The 19,499-nt window shown below is 34.1% G+C and overlaps 1 protein-coding gene across 11 annotated transcripts in view; it reads right to left on the minus strand.

The window, feature by feature from the left end:
• Positions 1 to 19,499, minus strand: part of DIAPH2 (diaphanous related formin 2) — a 939,022-nt gene that overhangs the window by 883,082 nt on the left and 36,441 nt on the right. For 10 of the 11 annotated variants that reach the window (XM_039859137.1, XM_039859172.1, XM_039859127.1 and 7 more), the window contains exons 2-3: positions 10,354 to 10,386; positions 7,700 to 7,876 (exon numbers count right to left, since the gene is read on the minus strand). In XM_039859137.1, the coding sequence (XP_039715071.1) occupies positions 7,700 to 7,876; positions 10,354 to 10,386 (210 nt within the window). The remainder of the gene's footprint in view (positions 1 to 7,699; positions 7,877 to 10,353; positions 10,387 to 19,499) is intronic. The other variant, XM_039859121.1, reaches the window with a different exon arrangement.

Consider the following 19,499-nt stretch of genomic DNA (forward strand, 5'->3'; position numbering starts at 1 on the left):
TATGTAGAAAAATACGAACTTCCTAGACTGAATCAAGAAGAACTGGAAAATCTAAATAGACCGATCAGCAGTATGGAAATTGAACTAATCGTCAAAAGCCTACCAAAATGTAAAAGTCTAGGACCAGATGGCTTCACCAGTGAATTCTACCAAACATTCAAAAAAGACTTAATACCTATTCTCCTCAATCTCTTCCAAAAAATCGAAGAGGAGGCAATGCTTCACAACTCATTTTATGAGGCCAATTACTCTGATACCAAAACCCGGTAAAGATAACGCAAATAAAGAAAACTACAGAACAATATCTCTCAAGATCACAGATGCAAAAATCCTAAATAAGATACTCGTGAACTGAATACTGCAACATATTAAAAAGATTATACACCATAAACAAGTGGGCTTCATCCCAAAGGGATGATTCAAAACACACAACTCCATTAATGAGATACACCACATAAACAAATTAAAAAATAAGAATTATATGATCACATCAATAGATGCAGAAAAGGCCTTTGACAAGATACAGCATCCATTTATGATCAAAATACTTAACAAAATCGGTATAGAAGGAAAGTACCTTAACATAATAAAGGCTATATATGGCAAACCCTCAGCCAACATTATACTGAATGGTGAAAAACTAAAAACCTTCCCTCTAAGATCAGGAATGAGGCAACATTGTCCACTATCCCCACTGTTATTCAATATAATATTGGAGGTCCTACCAAGTGCAATCCGGCAAGAGAAAGATATAAAAGGCATCCAAATAGGAAACAAAGAAGTCAAACTGTCACTATTTGCGGATGACATGATTCTCTGTATAGAAAAGCCTAAAGACTCCACAAAAACACTATTAGAAATGATAAGCCAATACAGTAAAATTTCTGGATATAAAATCAACATTCAAAAATCCATAGCATTCCTATACTCTAATAATGAAGTGTCAGAAAAAGAAGTGGAAAATATAATTCCTTTTGCAATTGAAACAAAAAGAATAAAATACCTAGGAATAAACTTAACGAAACATGTAAAGGATCTATATAATGAAAACTACAAGATCCTATTAAAAGAAATCAAAGAAGATACAAAGAAATGGAAAGATATTCCATTCTTGGAGTAGAAGAATCAACATAGTTAAAATGACCATACTACCAGAAACATTATACAGATTTAATGCAATCCCCATCAAAATCCCATTGACATTTTTTAAAGGAAAAGAACAACAACAACAACAAAAAGAAAAAACATCAGATTTGTATGGAAGCACAAAAGACCTAGAATTGCCAAAGCCATCCAGAGAAAAAAGAACGAGGCTAGAGGCATCACTCTGCCCAACTTCAAATTATACTACAAAGCATCAGTAATCAGAACGGCATGATATTGGCAGAAAAACAGACACACAGACCTGTGGAACAGAACTGAGAGTCCAGAAGTAAACCCACATTTACATGGGCAAATAATTTTCTACAAAAAAGTCAAAAACATACAGTGAAGAAAGGAAAGCCTTTTCAATCAATGGTGCTGGGAAAACTGTAAAGCCACCTGCAAAAGAATGAAACTAGACTGTTGTCTATCACCACACACCAAAATTAACTCAAAATGGATTAAGGACCTGAATATAAGACCTGAAACAATAAAATGCATAGAAGAAAACATAGGAACTAAACTCAAGGACCTTGGACTTAAAAAGGATTTTATGACTTCAAAAGCAAGGGAAAAGCAAAAATAAATGAATGGGACTACATCTAACTAAAAAGCTTCTGCTCAGCAAAAGAAATCCTCAACAAGGTAAAGAGACAACCAACAGAATAGGAAAATATATTTGCAAGCAACACCTCCGATAAGGACCTAATATCTAAAGTATACAAAGAACTCATACAACTCATTGACAACAAAAAAGAAAACAATCCAATCAAAAAATGGGCAGAGGATCTGAAGAGACACTTCTCCCTAGAGGACATACAAATGGCCAACAAATATTTGAAAAGATGCTCAACATCGCTATCTATTAGGTAAATGCAAATCAAAACCACAATGAGATACCATCTCACACTTGTTAGAATAGCTATAATCAACAGGACAAGTAATAACAAATATTGGAGAGGATGTCGAGAAAAAGGAACCCTCATACACTGCTGGTGGGACTGCAAATTGGTACAGCCACTATGGAAAACAAGTTGGAGATTCCTCAAAAAAACTAAGAATTGATCTACCATATGATCCAGCAATCCCTCTACTGAGTATTTTCCCCAAAGACTTGAAAACCTATATCCAAAAAGATATTTTCACACCGATGTTCATAGCAGCACTATTCACACTGACCAGGACATGGAAGCAACCGATGTCTTTAGATACATGATTGAATAAAGAAGCTGTGGTCCATATATACAATGGAATATTACTCAGCCTTAAGAAGAGATGAAATACTGCCCTTATCGACAACATGGATGGAACTCGAGGTAATTATGCTCAGCAAAATTAGCCAGACAGAAAAAGGTGAAAATCACATGATATCACTTATATGTGAGATATAAACCTAAAAGCAACAAATGAACAGGACAAACAGAGACTCATGGGCATGGACTATAGACTAGTGGTTACCAGAGGGTAGAGGGTGGTGGAGGAAGGGGGAGGTATACAGAAAAGGGTCAAATATGGGGGGGGGAGAAGGAAAGAAAAGAGGATCAAATATATGATAGCTGAAGGAAACTGGACATTGGGTGGTAAACACACAATGGAATATACAGATGTCAAATGATATTCTACACCTGAAAATTACATAATTGTATTAACCAATGTTACCCCAATAAACTTAATTAAAAAAATATATATCGCAAAAAAGAAAAAGAAAGAGAGAGAGAGAGAGAGAGAAACAAACAAACAAACAAACAAACAAACAAACCCATGATAGCAGTCAGGGGAGAACAAGTACACTTGTGCTAAGGTACAACACCTGGGGTTCAACGTTAAATAGTCTCTAAAGTGATGAAAGGCAAAAATGAGAGAACAAAATTAAAAGCTTTGGGATTATTTATGAGAGTTCTAGCAGATGGAATATGAGATAATTTAGTATTTATTGCATATAACTATACTATCATTAAATTACACCAAAAATGAAAAATATATTAATATAAATTACTGAATAGAAACAAAGTGTAAAACATCAAATTTGCATGTGGAATCATATATTAAACATCATCATTAATAAATGAAGTTGAAATGAAGAGTGCCTAGAAATTAATCATAAATCATCACTAGCCTCATCTTTTGCATATAACAAAACTAATGACCTATATTAGAACACAGTCCTTATCGACATATTTATATGAATCCGAAGTCACCAGTGTAAGCTGGACTTCCACTCAATGGATCCTTGTGCTAGCTAATAGAAATTAAATTTCAACTTGAACGGCTAAGACGTCCCTATATGTTTATTTCTTTAAGCTTAAAACAGAAATCCCCTATTCTCCACCAAAAAAAAAAAAAAAAAAACAACTGCATACAGAAGAGCAATAATACTCAAAAGGAAATGTACGTGTCCAGAAGCATTTCTCTCCTTGCTGTAATTGCATTAATTCAATTTGGATAAAAACAAGTTATCACTATTAAATATTAATAGTCCTTAAGCCTTATACTCGATGTACAAAAGCCAGTTCAGTTATTCTCAATAAGTTCAAAGGCTTGAACATGATAATAAACCATAACTTAAAATGTTGAATAGTTATTCAATTACAACATTATTAAGTTCCTTATATTTAAATTGGAAGGGAGGAGATATCTCACTGCTCCTATTTAGAGGCAATTCAAAATGCCTCCGATTAACATGAGAAAGGCTATGAATATGAACCTCATTCAAATTTGAATTTTGGGTTAAAGATGATGTATATTACTAATATAGTTCAGTCATCACTTAAAATCACTCCCCAAAAATGTGGAAACAGTATTATTATTTTGGTATTACTACCTTTACCCACTGTGGAAGATTAGAAAGCATGGCTCTGGGCAGAGCAAGGGAATAGGAATCTTAAAGAACAATTATAATTTACCCCATGCAGGTAATTATAAAATTCATATAAAAAAACAATGTTTTTTTTCATTCTTGAAAGTTTTAATAAAAGAACCACTTCGTAATTTTCAATAATAGTAACCATACTCTAAGAACAAAATTCAGTTTTACAAACTATTGACAACACACTGCTAATAAATAGCGTGTGCTCCATAAAATAAACGATCACCTAAAGCTTCAAATTTGGAGCTTTAAATCTGTCGGCAATAGCCATTGATACCATCACTCAGAAGATCTGTCTATAATTGCTTCACTGAGTATCCTCAATATGAAAAGTGACACAGTAACACACAGAACAGACGTCAAAGTCAATGAAACATTAGTAATATCTACTAATAGTTAACTGGACTCGTTTCAGGATTTTACTTAGCTATAAAGAGTCAAGTGATTTTTAAAATGAGCTATTAGTAATTAAATAAGAGTTATAGTAATCAAATAAAAGTGAATACTTTTTAAAAATGTCCCACAGTAATTTCAGTTTTAGCCCAATATCCCCTATTATCTACATCTACAAGCCTGTACACTGAGAACCGCTCTTAGTAGATATGATCCTCAGGCAAAACAAGTGTTTCAATTATCAGAGTAAGATAGGATTACATTTGAATATCGCCTTTCATTATTCAAGCTTTCACCAAAAGTTTCACCAAAATATATCATTACCTAGAAACTGCAAATAATAAATTGTATCAGCGATTTTAAAGAAATTTATTTCTTGTCAAGCAGTTCAAAGACACAGGAGGAAAACCAAATCAATGCTGGGGGGTGGAGGTGGATGCATTTCAAATCGGACAGAATGATCAATTGCATCAAATGTTGCTGATAGGTCAATTAGGAGGAGAACTGAAAATTGACCATGGGATTCAGCAGCATGAAGATCTCTGGTGACGCTGATAAGTTTTGATGGAATGGTGGGATAGAAGCCTGGCTTGAGTGAGTCTAGGAGAGAAAGTGAGAAGTGAGAAATGAGAAGTAATGAATGTAAACAAAATTACTGGGAAGTGTTTTGTTTCAAAGGAGAGTAAAAAGAGCAGTAGCTGGCAAGGGAGATAAGGTCAAGAAAAAGTTTTGTAAAATGAGACAAGTTGTATGCTGCTGATAATGGCAGAAGGAGAGGAGAAAATTATTATAGCAGTGTCCTTGAGGAGGTGAGAAGGATAGAACTTCATAAACAAATGCAAGGATTAGAAGATAAAAAGTTCACCTATGGTGACAGGTAGCAAGACAAACTATGTGCCTGCAGATACTAAAAGTTAGGTAGATGTATGTGGTAAAAGTTCTCTTCTGATGGCTTCAATTTACTCAGTAAATTAAGCAGCAAGGTCATCAGCAGAAAAAAAAATATAGGTAAGAGTTTTGAGAATTGAACAGCAAAGTAAAGATGTGAAATAGTCATCTAGGAGCACAGTTGAGGGAAAAATTGCATAGGGACATAAAAAATGATCATCTGAAAAATGAGAGCCTTCTTGGAGCTTTGGAAAAAATTGTTTCAGAATCATTAATAGGGCAATAGTGGATTAGAACGGGCAAAAAATGAAGGAAAGGAGATAAACTGTTAGGAGACAAGAACAGCTGGAGGAAACAAATGTAAGAGTCATTGCAAAAGCATAACGATGGTATTTGGCAAGCAATTAGAAGTGACTGAGAAAACCAATGGAATAAAAGATGGCACATAAGCATCAAGCTTAAGGGAACTGTGGAGTAGGGCAATGCCACTGACGAACTCAACAAACTACTTCAATACTGTAAAAATTAGCAACCAATTGGTCAGCAGATTAAAGCAGTAAGAATAATTTGAGTGAGGTTTGACTGAAGAGAAGAAATAAAAATTTTAAATATTAAGCATGTTAACAGTATCAAGGAATGTTTCTGTTTCTGTTGTTGTTATCACTGTTCGGGGTGATTAAGATAAGGCATCCAAGTGTTAAACTGAGGGGCAATTTAGGTGATTGAGAAATACTGGCAACTAAAAACAGAACAGAACTTTATTTGATAAAGGGAATGCAACAACATTTATAAAGTTATTTATACAGAAAGCTTATATATCAGGCACTATTCTAGGAATATCATCCCCTTTAATCCTAAAGATAACCATACGTGGTAGATCTTTTATACCTTTGCTACAGTTAAGGAAAATGAAGTGTAGAAAGGTTATATAATCTTTTACTGGCAGAGCCAGAAGACAAATCCAAGTGAGAATGACCCCAAAGTCCAAGATCTTAACCACTAAACAATACATACTTTGTAAAATTAGGAGCCTGGGAGAGGTAACATAGGTTATTTAGCTTCTGCAGAGAATTTCAGAGTTAAAGATTTCACACAGGTGGAATCATTCCAAAGAATGACTCAGTCCAAGGTGTACTCATGCCTATAATTAGTTAAATGTATTGATGCAGAGGTCAGAGTTTTGAAAATCAAGAAACTAAGAGCAAAAATGCATGGGGTTATCAACATAATAGTTGAAATCACCAAAATGAATAGCAAGAGAAAAGTCAAAACGATAGCCAGGTGCTATTATCATCAAGGAAGATCAGCAGATAATAGACTTCACAAGAGAAAGGGTTTTTGGAAGATGGTTCAAAGAAGATGGCATGGAAGGAGCCGCAGGAAAAAGAGGGTACAACAGTGTACCACAGGACTAGCAGGAAGGGCTGAAGAGGGTAAGATTGTCAGGCCTCCTGTCAGGGAGAAAGCCAGATGCCAGCTGTGACTAGATGGAAGGAACAAGCAAGGAAAACTTGAAAGATAAAAGGAATTGAACTTTCAACGGTATTTACTGATGGGCTATTAACTCTTCAAGGCACAGGAGAAAACTACTGGGGGTGGGGAGAGAGGTTTCATAATGGGCAGAGTAGAAGGGTCTACATTTTCAGTGATTCTTAACTTTTTATTTTGGTGTGAATGAAAGGACCTTTGAAACTCCTGTGAACACTAACTCTAGATAGTCAACCCCCCCAAAAAAATTTACAATAATAAGTTGGATAAAAATGTAAATGAATGAATCATGAGTCAAGATCTTCAGTTCTTCTCTGGTCAAGCAAATCAGTGCAATATAGCCCAATGCCTCATCTCTCCTCTCTTCTACCATAAACTACTGAATTCTCAAAATCTTGTATTGTCTCATGTAAGAAATAATCTAGACCATAAGCTATAAAATATATAAGCAACGTGCTAGGAAATGTTGGTTGTATGACTTACTGGGAAGAATTACACAGAACAAACTTGGAGTGTTCTGTTCACGCTACTGTTTTTATACCTTCTTCCCTCCCAATTCTATTTTATATACCCAACAAGATACCTTGCGCAGCAAAGAGAACTTAGTGCTGTTTTGCTTTATTGAAACAGGAACACAAATTAGTTAATTGAAAAACTATTTTGATATGCCAGAGACTACCAAATACTAGAGAATACAAGACAGCCCCTGCTTTTAAGAGCTCATACTCGAAGAGATAGACAGGTAAGAATGTTTAGCTCAAAAAACAGATACTTTTGAAAATAGTTCTGCTGTATCAACAAGCTTCTGGTCTCTCTTTTCGTGATATAAACATAGTCTATACAAACACACTTACTAAAAACCCAGTGCTCTTCTGGGCACATGCATTTTTAAATTAAAACAAAATTAAGGCTCTACTGTACCATCATTTTTTCAAAGAGATCCAGTACTTCCTTTTCTGACAAATTCAAAGATCGTTCATCGTATAATGGCTGAGCTGCTGGAAATTCACTCATCGCAACTTGAGAATCGATAGGATGTTGAATAAGAGGTTTTTCTTTTTTGACAGTAGATTTTCTAAAACTTGTAATTCGGTCACGCTGCAAAGAGAAAAAAAATAAGCCAAAAGAAAGAGATTGAGTATCACGAAAATGAAGAACTGAAACATCAAAACGGCACTTAGTGTAATATACATCATTACTGTCTTTTTTGACAAAATGTTATTTTAAGCAGCAAGCTCCAGTTAGAGATTGTACTATTTTGAAACCCTGAAGTAGCCCTTCAGCCTCAGCAGTCTGGGGGGTGAAAAGTACTCTTCAAAAGTAAAACTTAATCCCTTGTCATTTGTTTTGCACAGGAAGCAAGTGGAAAAAGTCCTGCATCCAAGTCATGTGGTTGTTTCAGGGAGAATGTATCTCTGTTGGCAACTTTGGAACTATGAGAAAAAGAGAAAGAAAATGAAAGAGCTTCCAATATTCACTTCTAAGGGGAATTATAGTAATGTTTCTCTTCTTCAAAGTGCCAAAAATTGTGACAAGTATCTGAATACTTTGTCAGTGTAGCATTAGAGTATAATGATTAAGAGCACAGATTCTGAAGCCAGGCTACCTGGGTTTGAATCTGCCATTTACTAGCTGAGTAACTTGTGCAAATCAGTTGGTCTCTCTCTGAACTTCTTCACTTCTAAAATAGGGATAATGACTTAATACTAATGATATTACCTATACCATAGGGTGATTGTGAGATTAAAATATGTTGATGTGCTTAATGCACTTAGCTTCCATTTATTATTGTTGTTGTTACTAATATTATTAGTTCCCCTATCTCTGTCTTCCTTAAAAGATGGGACCAAGAAGTATCACCTTTTCCATTTACAGAAAACACAACATAAACAGAAATATCTTAATCCTACAAATACTATTAGGAAGAACTTGCTATTTAATGGATATTGACTCAGAACCACTGATACCATGTACAATCTCTAATAATTAGCTTGCTATTTCACATAAAGTACATTAACTCCAGTTGCATGTAAACAGGGCATTCTGTTTTAAACCACAGAACTTAGACATCAAAAATTAGTAATGACCATAAAACTGAATGCAACTCAGTTTTATTCTGGTTTCTGTTAGGAAACACATGCATACATACTGTTAGCTCAAGTTAAACCAGCAGACATATATTAGATGCGAGGACAGCACATCTTCACTGCCTGTTGCCGAGTCCTTATAAATGACTTCAACAATACAAAAAGCATCACAGAAGTTATTACCATAACTTATGTAAATTTCTGTTGACCCCCATTAAAAAAATACTTTTCATTTTGATTCAAAGAACACTTTTCTTATTAAAAGGTGCACTTTGAAAGAAATATGAGCAGTTTTAGGCAGCTTATTTAGGATTACAAAATTGATTTTAGTACAGGGTTGCTTACAAAAATATTATGAGTATATAAATCATATATAATCATATAGAGTGGGAAGAAACCTGAAAAATCATCTAGATCGACTCTCTTGTTTCTAAAAAAAAAAAAAAAAAAAAAAAAAAAAAAAAAAGACTCGCTAAATGCATAAGTCCCTGGTTCCTTTCCCAGAGTTCACGTTAAGATTCATTTCTTTGAATCACCTTGAATTTTCAGATTTTCTTTTAACTCCGAGGAAAATCAAGTTGGTTTAGATACATAATATATCTTCAAACAACTGAAGAAAAAATATTAAGTAATCCCAAATAAGCTGAGTATATATCCAACAGTCAAATTTCACTAAAAGATATGGTGGACATGAAAGCATTTAAACATGCAATCGATCATGAAATCAACATATCTGTTTCTGTCCCCTCATATCACTTCATATTTACTTTTGCAGTGCTAGTTTTGTTTTTTTTTACTGAGTAGCATTATTTACATATATATTTGATCTTTCACCATGCCCTTCATTTATATCTAGAAAACTGGCTTTTGCTTTCAGCTGTATCTCAACAAACAAATGAATTTAAGCCATATACTTTCACATCCTTAAATCATTAACAATATTTTGCATTATTTGTAGATAGGTAGCTTCACCAAGTAAAAAACTGGTGAAGCTATCTATCTTAAAATACCATTTTCTTTAAGTTTAGCTACAAAAGGGCACATTTAAATGTTAAAGCCCACAAGTTTTAGTAAGTTTTACTATAAGATTCAGCTTAAAAATATTTAAGAATTTTAAATATCTGACTAACATAATAAACTTAACTTTCTATTTTAATTTCTTCCAATATTAATATTTAACATATTCATACTCAATTTACTTGGCTATCAAAAAAGGAAACATCTGTGTTTTCCAGACTTAAATTGATATAGAGATTTAAAAAATTGGTTAAGGTATACATTCAGATGATATCAAAATTTTGTTGAGAGTTCATACAATTGTTTATATTAACATTAAAAAAAGTCACTCTTGATAATTCTTCCATCCTACTGTGCTTTGTAAACATCTAAACATTTTATATCTTACATATATCAATGCTTTTATGTCCACTCACTTTAATAAAAAGGCAACATGCATAAGTAATATAACATGCTACTAAGACACCTTACCACATCATCTGCCAAAGTTTTTATTTGAATGTTCTATTAAAACCAAAAGAAAAAAAAAATACCTGTCAATAAGAGAAATTCATAGATACAAGAAAATATCTGAATGACTCTCGCTTTTTAGTTTCTCAACTATCATTAGTTTAAAAGAATTACAAAGTTTAATATATAAATGAGTACATTTTTTACAAAAGGAAAAAATACTTTTTAAGGATCAAAAATGAAGGTGGGGGGCATTTGTTTTTAAAGATGACACCTATGGTCTCAAAGTCGCATTTGAATAAGACTTCTTGACCACAGTACTTAAACATGACAAAAGATATAGCAAAGCCATAAGCCCTTTCAAGTTTTTTTTTTCAGTTTTAGAATGAATAATCATGTTTTTACAATGCATAATTTTTTAAAATTATATGAATAGGAAAAATGTCACATTTAATAGTAATGAAATATAATAAAGCAGCTCAGTCTAGAACTCAGTTACATCTGATGGATGCTTAAAGGACACCTTTATAAATATTCTGGGTAAAACTGAACTTACTGATTCTGTTAACATATGCCTATTTCTCAAAAACTCCAATGCATTTTTTTTTTTGCATATGGTTTTCTACTTCTAATGCTGAGAATCATTGGAACTGGTGCATTCTAGTTAATAAAATAGAGTGGTTAACAAAAATATGGGCACCATTATTTGAAGAATTAAAATAAAGCAATACTAAAGTAAGTAAAGTAATTAATAATTTAATAATCTTTCATGATTCAGAAGATATTTTTGAGATCTTACAATAACATACAATGAGCATGAAGGGTAGTTATTATTATATTATAAATATGTTGAAGTGTCAACTAAGACATGATTAGGGAAGAACCTGTTTTGTTTAAATTCCTGTTAGGAATTGAAATTAACTATTCTACTATATCCTGTACACTTATTACCTACAATATAAGCTGAATAATGTGCATCAACTTGGTCTTGTATGCTCAAATACCATTTTACTAAAAAAAATATGGTCTCACAGGTGGCGAGAATTCCACTGAGTTTTAAGTAAGTGAGAATTATTGGTCTCAGGATCTCAAGAAATTGTCTTCAAATACCACCAACCAAATGCTGTTAAAGATCATCCTTACCTGGATCAGCTGGGACAAATATACTATTATGTGTACAGTTCATTGTCTACTATTAACCCAATGATTCCCTCAGGGATCTACACTTCTACATCTTTGTACTATGTCTTCATCACATCCTATGACATAGACCCCAATCAATCTTTACTGTCTAGGCAAAATAAAAGAAGGGGGATGATCTATATCAGAACTGAAGCCATTTTAAGAGAGATCAATTTACCCTACGATTATCTCCAGCTGATATTTTCTCTAATTTTCCTAGTGGGTTACAGAAAACTTTTATGCACAATGACAAGCTTCATGATCTCCTGTAATGAAAAACTGAGTGAGAAATGTCAGAGCCTCAAAAGTGCCTCAACTACCCTGCTACCATCCGGATGTGTACCTGAACCAAATGATTAGATAGATTATATAGTTCTTCAGCAACTCCTGATTTTTTTTCTTCCATCTTCTGGGGGTTATAAAATCAAGATTGGAAACACATCTATATCTTCAAAGTGAGAGTGTAAATTAAGGGGAAATATAATTTGATTTGGTCAAATTTTCTAAGTTAAGGTACACATATGTCTGGAATGCTTTAAATCTATATCTCAGTTGTCTATATGTTGACAGTGGGGGACAGTAAAAAGAAAAAATGTATTACTAGCAATATCTCCACCTTGTCTTACAGGAAGAGACTTGAATATTTTTTCTTTTTAAAATTAACATTTCTGTCTATATTCTATCACATGTTATGGAGTTAGAGACTATTAAAGTTGGATGGAATTTGAGATCATCTGGTCAAAACCCTCATTTTACAAATGATGAAACTGAAGCTTGAAGAGTGCGACTTGCCCAGGGACAACAGATCTGGTTACTACTAGACACTAATTCCTAGTCAACATACAACCTTTTCAGTGAGTATAGTCAAGCTCTAGGATATTAGGATTGAATTACTGAATTAAAACATTTCATGGTAATCTCAAATTCATAGACACCATTTTAGGTAACTGCCTTTTGCCATTACCCTGGGGGTCAAGCATCATTCCAAAGAGCATTACCCTGGCAACCACAGTCTTTCCTCAATACATTTTACATGTCATCCACCGAACTCACTTTGACCAATATGCTCTATGTTCATCAAGTGGCTAATTAATTTGATATTTTCCATATACAAACTATATGCAAATTTAGATTATTCAGTCTTCCACAATTCTTAAATTTTATCTTCCTAATCATTCTTTAACACTGCCAAAATTCTACAAGTCAGACACTTTCCAGGTAGGTGGCAAGAGGTTAAAAAAAAAAAAAAGATAAATTAATAACCCAGTAGAAACACTACATGAACACAAAGTGAGCAAAATGTGGTCTCAGAGGGTCAGGACAGACTTTTAAAAAGGGAGGATAACATTTATTTTACTGGTACTATCTGCATTCCACTGATCCAGGTTTAAGACTTCTGTGTCACCTTGGTCTCCTCCCCCACGTTCCACAGCCTCCTAATCATTACCATTGCTTCCATTCTCTCATTGCCAAAATCATCTTCTTAAAGCAAAGATTGGGTTCAAGCCACCATCGCCTCTTACCTAGATTTCTGGAAAAACCTCCTAACCTGTCTCCCTGCTTCCACCTTCACTCTCCTATAGTTAATTTTGAACACGACAAAGTAATACTGTTAAAATTAGATCATGTCACTCTGCTCAAAACTTTCCAATGGCTCCCTATATTCACTCCAAGTGAAAGCCAAAATCCTTACAATGGCCTACAAGACCCTTTTGATCTGCACATTCTCTGTATCTCTCTGACCTGTCTTCTACTACTGTCCCTTTCATTCAGTCAGCTCCAGTCACAATGACCACTTCGTGGTTCCTCAATAAGGCAATAAGCCACAAGCACCGGCTCTTCTCTGCCTGGAAGGCTCTTTTCCATTATCCATAAGACTTACTCCATCAACCCCCTTTTGAGTTTTTGCTCAGTGAAGCCTACTCTGGCCATTCTATTTAAACAGAAACACACAACTCCTCTGCACGCTCCTGGCAGTCCTGGCCTGCCGTGCTGTATTCTACTTTTCCTTGTTTCAATAGGACTTATATTTTAATATAGTCTATACTTTATTATTTTTTGTCTGTTTCACCCACTAAAAATGTGATTTCCATGAGAACAGGGTTATTCACCTGTTTGGTTCAGGGATGTACCCTTAATGCCTTAGAGCAGTGCTTGGCACAGGCACACAGAAGCTCAATAAAACTTATAAATGACTATCACATGCCCATTCACATTCAACGGCTCCTCATGACCTACAGAATAAAGAACATCATCCTTAATATGGCATTCAAAGTCCTGTATTAATCAGCTCTAGGGTACCTTCTACTTCTTTCCTTCCCTCATGATCCATATGCTATAGAAAACAAAAATAGAAATTCTATTCCCAAATATATGCCCCAGTGGGTCCTGTTTTTGTACCCACTGTTCCCTCTACCTGAAGTACCATCTAGCTAGATACATTTCTATTTCTAAAGCTATCCCTGAGTTTAATGTTTGGTTATTGAGAAACCAAATGTTGAAAATACTGAAGAAGGATTATACTTTGTTTAGTGTTTTCTTAAAGATTTTTTTTTTTCCTAACAGGTATCTTCAAGAATGATAGAGCATCCTCAGGCACATAGGAAATTATATTCATGTACAAAAATTATTGCAATTACTTATGATAAAGAACCATAAAAAAAAACACTCTGCTCACCTGTGATTTCTTGATTTATAAGCTTCCTTCACCTACAGAGTGTATATCTTATATAACTATGCACATTTGACTAATATGAATATTTTCTCATAGGTTTCCCTCACGTAAAAAATCTACTTTCATAAATATCTGCTTGATACCATTATTTAGAAATCTTCTTTATAACTGTCCAGAAAAGAATAAACAAATGTCTATTGAAAAAGAAAACCTTTAAGCAGATATGAAGAGTTTTGTATTTCAGAAGGGGTGACTTTTGGCCACTGGACATGAAAAATACATTGAAATTATTGTGTAAGTTACAATTAATTTATCTGCGCGATAGAAAATAATTTTTTTTCTTCCCCACGATTGTCTTTCTATATTAGTAAAAAAAAGAAAGGTACAAAAAGAGTTGAGAACAATAACAAAAACCAATACCAAAATGAAAGAGTTCTGACAAGAGTAAGTCACAGTCAATTTTACACAAACTGACTTTTAAAACATATATTTTTACATGATTGTATTACAATACAATCTCAGTAACGATAATGTTCTACAGGGACAAGCACTCGAATTTTATCTGAACATCATTTATACAGGTGCACACATCTCTTTCACACCCATGCATGCAGACACGGATTTTACCCCTGTGTACAAACTATAGAGCTACTATGCAGTTAAAAAAATGACCAAAAAAACTTCATTAGAGTCACAGCCCTGAATTAAAAGCACTCATTAAAGTCATTTTAGTATGTTTTTATTGTGCAAATCTAATGATAATGGTCATTAGGATAAGGACATATTGCACCAGTAAATATAGTGACCATATATTTCATTAAAATCAACTCTGGAACAGCAATAAGCTTGTGCATTAGTCAGGCAATCAGAGTTTAGTAAACTTCATTTATGATCAGTTATATTAAATATAACTTAGAACAGTATTATATGAGGATTGCATAATTATAAAAGTATCATTCTAGAGTCTTAACCTCTTAAGAATAAGAGAAATGGCTGATTACTTATAAACTCTAATGCTGAAGTTCTGATTGAAATGCAAGAGTCATTATTGCAAGAAAATTAAGTTTTGATTTTCTCAATCGGGGGAAATTAACAAAAACAGCAAAATGTAAAGATTCAACTCTCTATGGATAATGTTACATAGTAATACAATGTTTTATAAACATCTTTTAATTATTCTAGTACCACAGAAATTGGACAACTAAATTGTATATAATTCAAAAGTCTTAGGACCAACTCAAAAACTTAGTCACATTATTTGACTATTCTCTTTTAGAGAAAATAAGTTGGCCATCATAACAAAGATGAAGAGTCAATTATTTACCCAGCTTTAAGTTTCTTGCTCTCTAAGAAGGGTAGGGCAACATGACACAGAAAATCATGTTCAATTCAATTGAACAAATATTTGAGCATCTACTATGCACCTGCTCAGTGCTGGGCACTAAGAATACAATCATAAACAAAATAAGCATGAGCTCTTCCTTTATGGAAGTTTAGTTAAACATGAGATGAATGTAAGAACAATCACAACAGAGAAATTCTGAGAGCTCTGATATGGTAGTACTCTAATATAATCTCCATATACTTTGCACATTAGAGGGGCTCTTAAGTAAGGCCAGCCACATAAACCGCTGATCCAGGGTTTGAAATCTCTAGACAATATCCCTGCCCAATACATATTCAAATCAGCAGCAGTAGCAGAAGGAAGTAGTTACTCTTCATTGGCCTGCCTCCCAATTTTACAGATCCTGTACTTACTCTAAACTTCATAAATCAGTAAAACCCATCAAGACAATTCAAAGCCATTTAATCACCTGGTAACCAAGCTGAACATTCAGTTTAGGCATTTGAATACTTTATTACAAATATTTTTTTTAGTTGAGTACCTGTCAGTTATATGTAGTTCACTAAATACATACACACCTTTATACATCGTGTGTGTGTAATGTGTGTGTGTGTGTGTGTGTGTAAATAGGCGAAGATTTTTAGAAATGAGATCAATGTAGAGGTTTGATTCTAAGAAGACAGAAGGAAAGCAAATTTTGGCTTTCAAAATCGTTGCATTATTATTGCCTGTATTTAAAATACTCCAAAACATTCTTTCATCTCCTTTCTAACAGTAAAGGTCATCTTTAGACACCCACACATACTCTTAGGCACTGTAGTCTTCCATCACCACAGATGAAAGAAAACAGATCAGATCAACTGGCAGTGTGCTAGGCACTGGGATTTAAAGAGACATGGCCTTGCCCTCAAAGAGCAAAAGCCTAATAGTCAAAAAGATGAGATTACAGGCATTAAGCTCCTATTCTCCACCTTGCTATGTTGTTGTTAGCATCTCAAACTATTCGTTTCATTATTGTAATAGAGCAATACTTTTATATTTTTATAACCATAAGGATACCATCTCAGAAGTACTATCAAATCAAAAGCCTCAAATTTTAATCCACCAGAGTTCATGGCTTTTACAAATCAAAATTCTTTCTACCATTTTTATGACATGAAATAATTCCAAAAATAAACAAAAGAAAAATTCCTTTTGGGATTTTTCTCTTCAAGATGCTCTTTTGATTTATAACGAACAAAATGTACATGTAGCAGAAATCAAATATGACATCACAGTATAGGGCTTCAGTTTTCTTCATGAAGCAAAAGATCATGTCACTACACTGGATAAATTTTATAAATCTGTCATAACAATATTTGCTCAACCTTGATTTGTCTTGACATGAACTTCAATCTTTAACTTCCAAGAAAGGTGACTATGCGAATCCAGCAGTCTCCTGTGTAACATGTTGCTCAGTTTCAGGGCTAAGGGCAAAGTGTTCAAGAAACATACATTTGCCGCTTGGGTCTTGAAAAAAATTTCACACTAATAAATTGGAGGAAGTCACTTAGTACCTGAAATAATCTGAAACAACTGCAGAAATCATCCAGGTTTTTAAGAGTAGTAACTTCTTCTACAGGTATAGAAATCATGTTTATTTGTTTTGTCCTAAACAATTTCAAATAGGAAAATTGTTTGGACATGAAAGTTCTTCTTAGTCTATGAATAAAAAGCAATAAGAATGAAAGGAAAGCTAACTTTACATAAATATAAATGTTTCGAATCCCAGCAAAGTACCTTGTACATAATACTCTTAGATCAATGAGTTAGCCAAAATGCTCAATATTTAATAAATAAATTCGTACCTTCTCGGTTAAAAAAAAAAGACAAATGTCTCAACCAAACATTAATATGTTTCAGTACTCATCATATGCCCAGCACTTTATGGCACACAGAAGTTCTGCCCTTAAGGAATCTGCAATATAACCGAGGAGTGACAACTAACCACAGAAAAATAGATAATGCTAAACTATGAGATTCTGAGGTATGTAGTTCCTCCTCCTCCCCAGGACTATCATATGTCCTTTCTTATTACCTTAATAGCATTAATCACTATCTGAAATTATCTTGTTCACTTATTCACTTGTCTGTGCTATGCTTTCAAGAAAACAAGTTCCCTAACAGCAGAGACTTTAATTTCTCTGGCTTATTATTCACTTTTGGATCTCTAACACTTAGAACAGTAGCAGGTACATAATACCAGCTCAAATATTGGTTGAATAAATTAAGTATTCAGAGAAGAAACAGATAGATATAATTTCATTAAACTATAAAGAATTGTACTCTAATTGTTGGGTAGGATTTGAATAGCCAAAAAGAGAGAAAGAGAAGAAAGTCAGACAGAAGGAGCAGCATTCACATTTTATTTTAGGGAAGTAGCATTTTACTTTTGTGAAACAAAGGGTTCAAGTTGAAGGATATTAAATTTTGAATATATAGGTTGGGGACAGAGTAGAGACAGTCTTGAAAACCACAAGGGGTAGTCTAGACTAAGTCTGACAACCACTGAGAATCCTTATGATTTCCTGATTCAGAGACAGATATGGAGAAGGTGGTATTTTCAAAAGATGACTTCAGGTGGTACAGGTCCACAATCTCTTACCTGAGACCCTTGAAGCCAGATGTATTTTAGAATTCAGAGTGTTCCATATTTTAGAAAAAAATATGGTATGTGTACTATATGTTACAAAATATACCCAGCAGAGTCTGCGGTAGCACCCTAAATCAAATGTACTCAGGTTAGTAGTGAAACATGAATATTCTACAAAAAAAAGGATAAAGACTAAATACAGCCTCAGGTCAAGTTTTGTGGCCACATGATAAAATTCTGTATTCAGAGCTTTCAGATTTTTGAATGTCAGAAAAGGGTTGTAGGCTGTAATGTTCAGGATAGACTGGAAAAGTAATCAAAGGCTTAAAAGGCAGCTTGTAGAGATCAGCAAGTTTGGTCTATTCTACCTAAATACTAGCTACCATTTCCTGAGCATTTATTATGTGCAAGCACTATGCTAAGAGCTTTACATGCATTGCCTCAGTTAAATCCACACAGCATTCCTATGATATAGGAATTGACTGTCCTACCTTATAGGTCAGGAAATCAAGGTTTGTAGTCATTAACTCATTGGCCTAAAGTCACAAATAAATTGCACAGTTGGGAATAGAATTTCAAATGGGATTAGCATTTAAATCTGAGTAGAATCCAAGTTCTAAAACCTGTCTACATTCTGAACTCTGTCTGCCAGAGTCTTCATCAGTATAACAATAATGGTTAGAACTCAAGTTCTTTTTTCAGTCTTGGTCTTTCCATAAACTTTGCTTTGTACTAAAACTTTCCTCTGATTAGAGCAATCACCCCACGCACCCCCGCCCCCTTCTTCAACCACCATCTCCTATTCATTCTTTCTGGTCTTAGCGGAGGTTATAGTTGGTCCCGTTATAATCTCCCACGGTTCTCAACTTCTTTTGTAACACATTCCAATTATCAAATTACAATTCTCTATCAATGCCTGTCTTCCTTGCTATAATGTAAATTTGATGTAGTAAAGGTTAGGTCTCCCTTAGTCCCCACTGTGCCCTCGGTATTTTGCACTGTTTCTAGCACATAGTTAGCATTCAAAGCTGTCATGACAGCCTGAATTGAAGAGGGGGAGAGAAGAGAGAGACAGAGAGATCCAGTTGTGAGCTGACAAGCACTTAGACTAGGACAGTAGCAATAGGAATAAAGAAGACAGTTACTATATAATTGTGTTTAAAATTACACTTGCTATGGAAGAAATGTACCTAGACATATGATTGTTGTTTGTATTAAATAGAGTAACTTAATATCTGTTGTTGTGATTACTATCTTTATAGCACACAAATAACCTCTTAATGGCTATGATTATCACTCTGGAGATACATCACCTCACAATGACTCGCCATGTA

The sequence above is a fragment of the Pteropus medius genome, unplaced genomic scaffold (assembly GCF_902729225.1).
Source record: "Pteropus medius unplaced genomic scaffold, Ma_sr-lr_union100, whole genome shotgun sequence".
NCBI lineage: Eukaryota > Metazoa > Chordata > Mammalia > Chiroptera > Pteropodidae > Pteropus > Pteropus medius.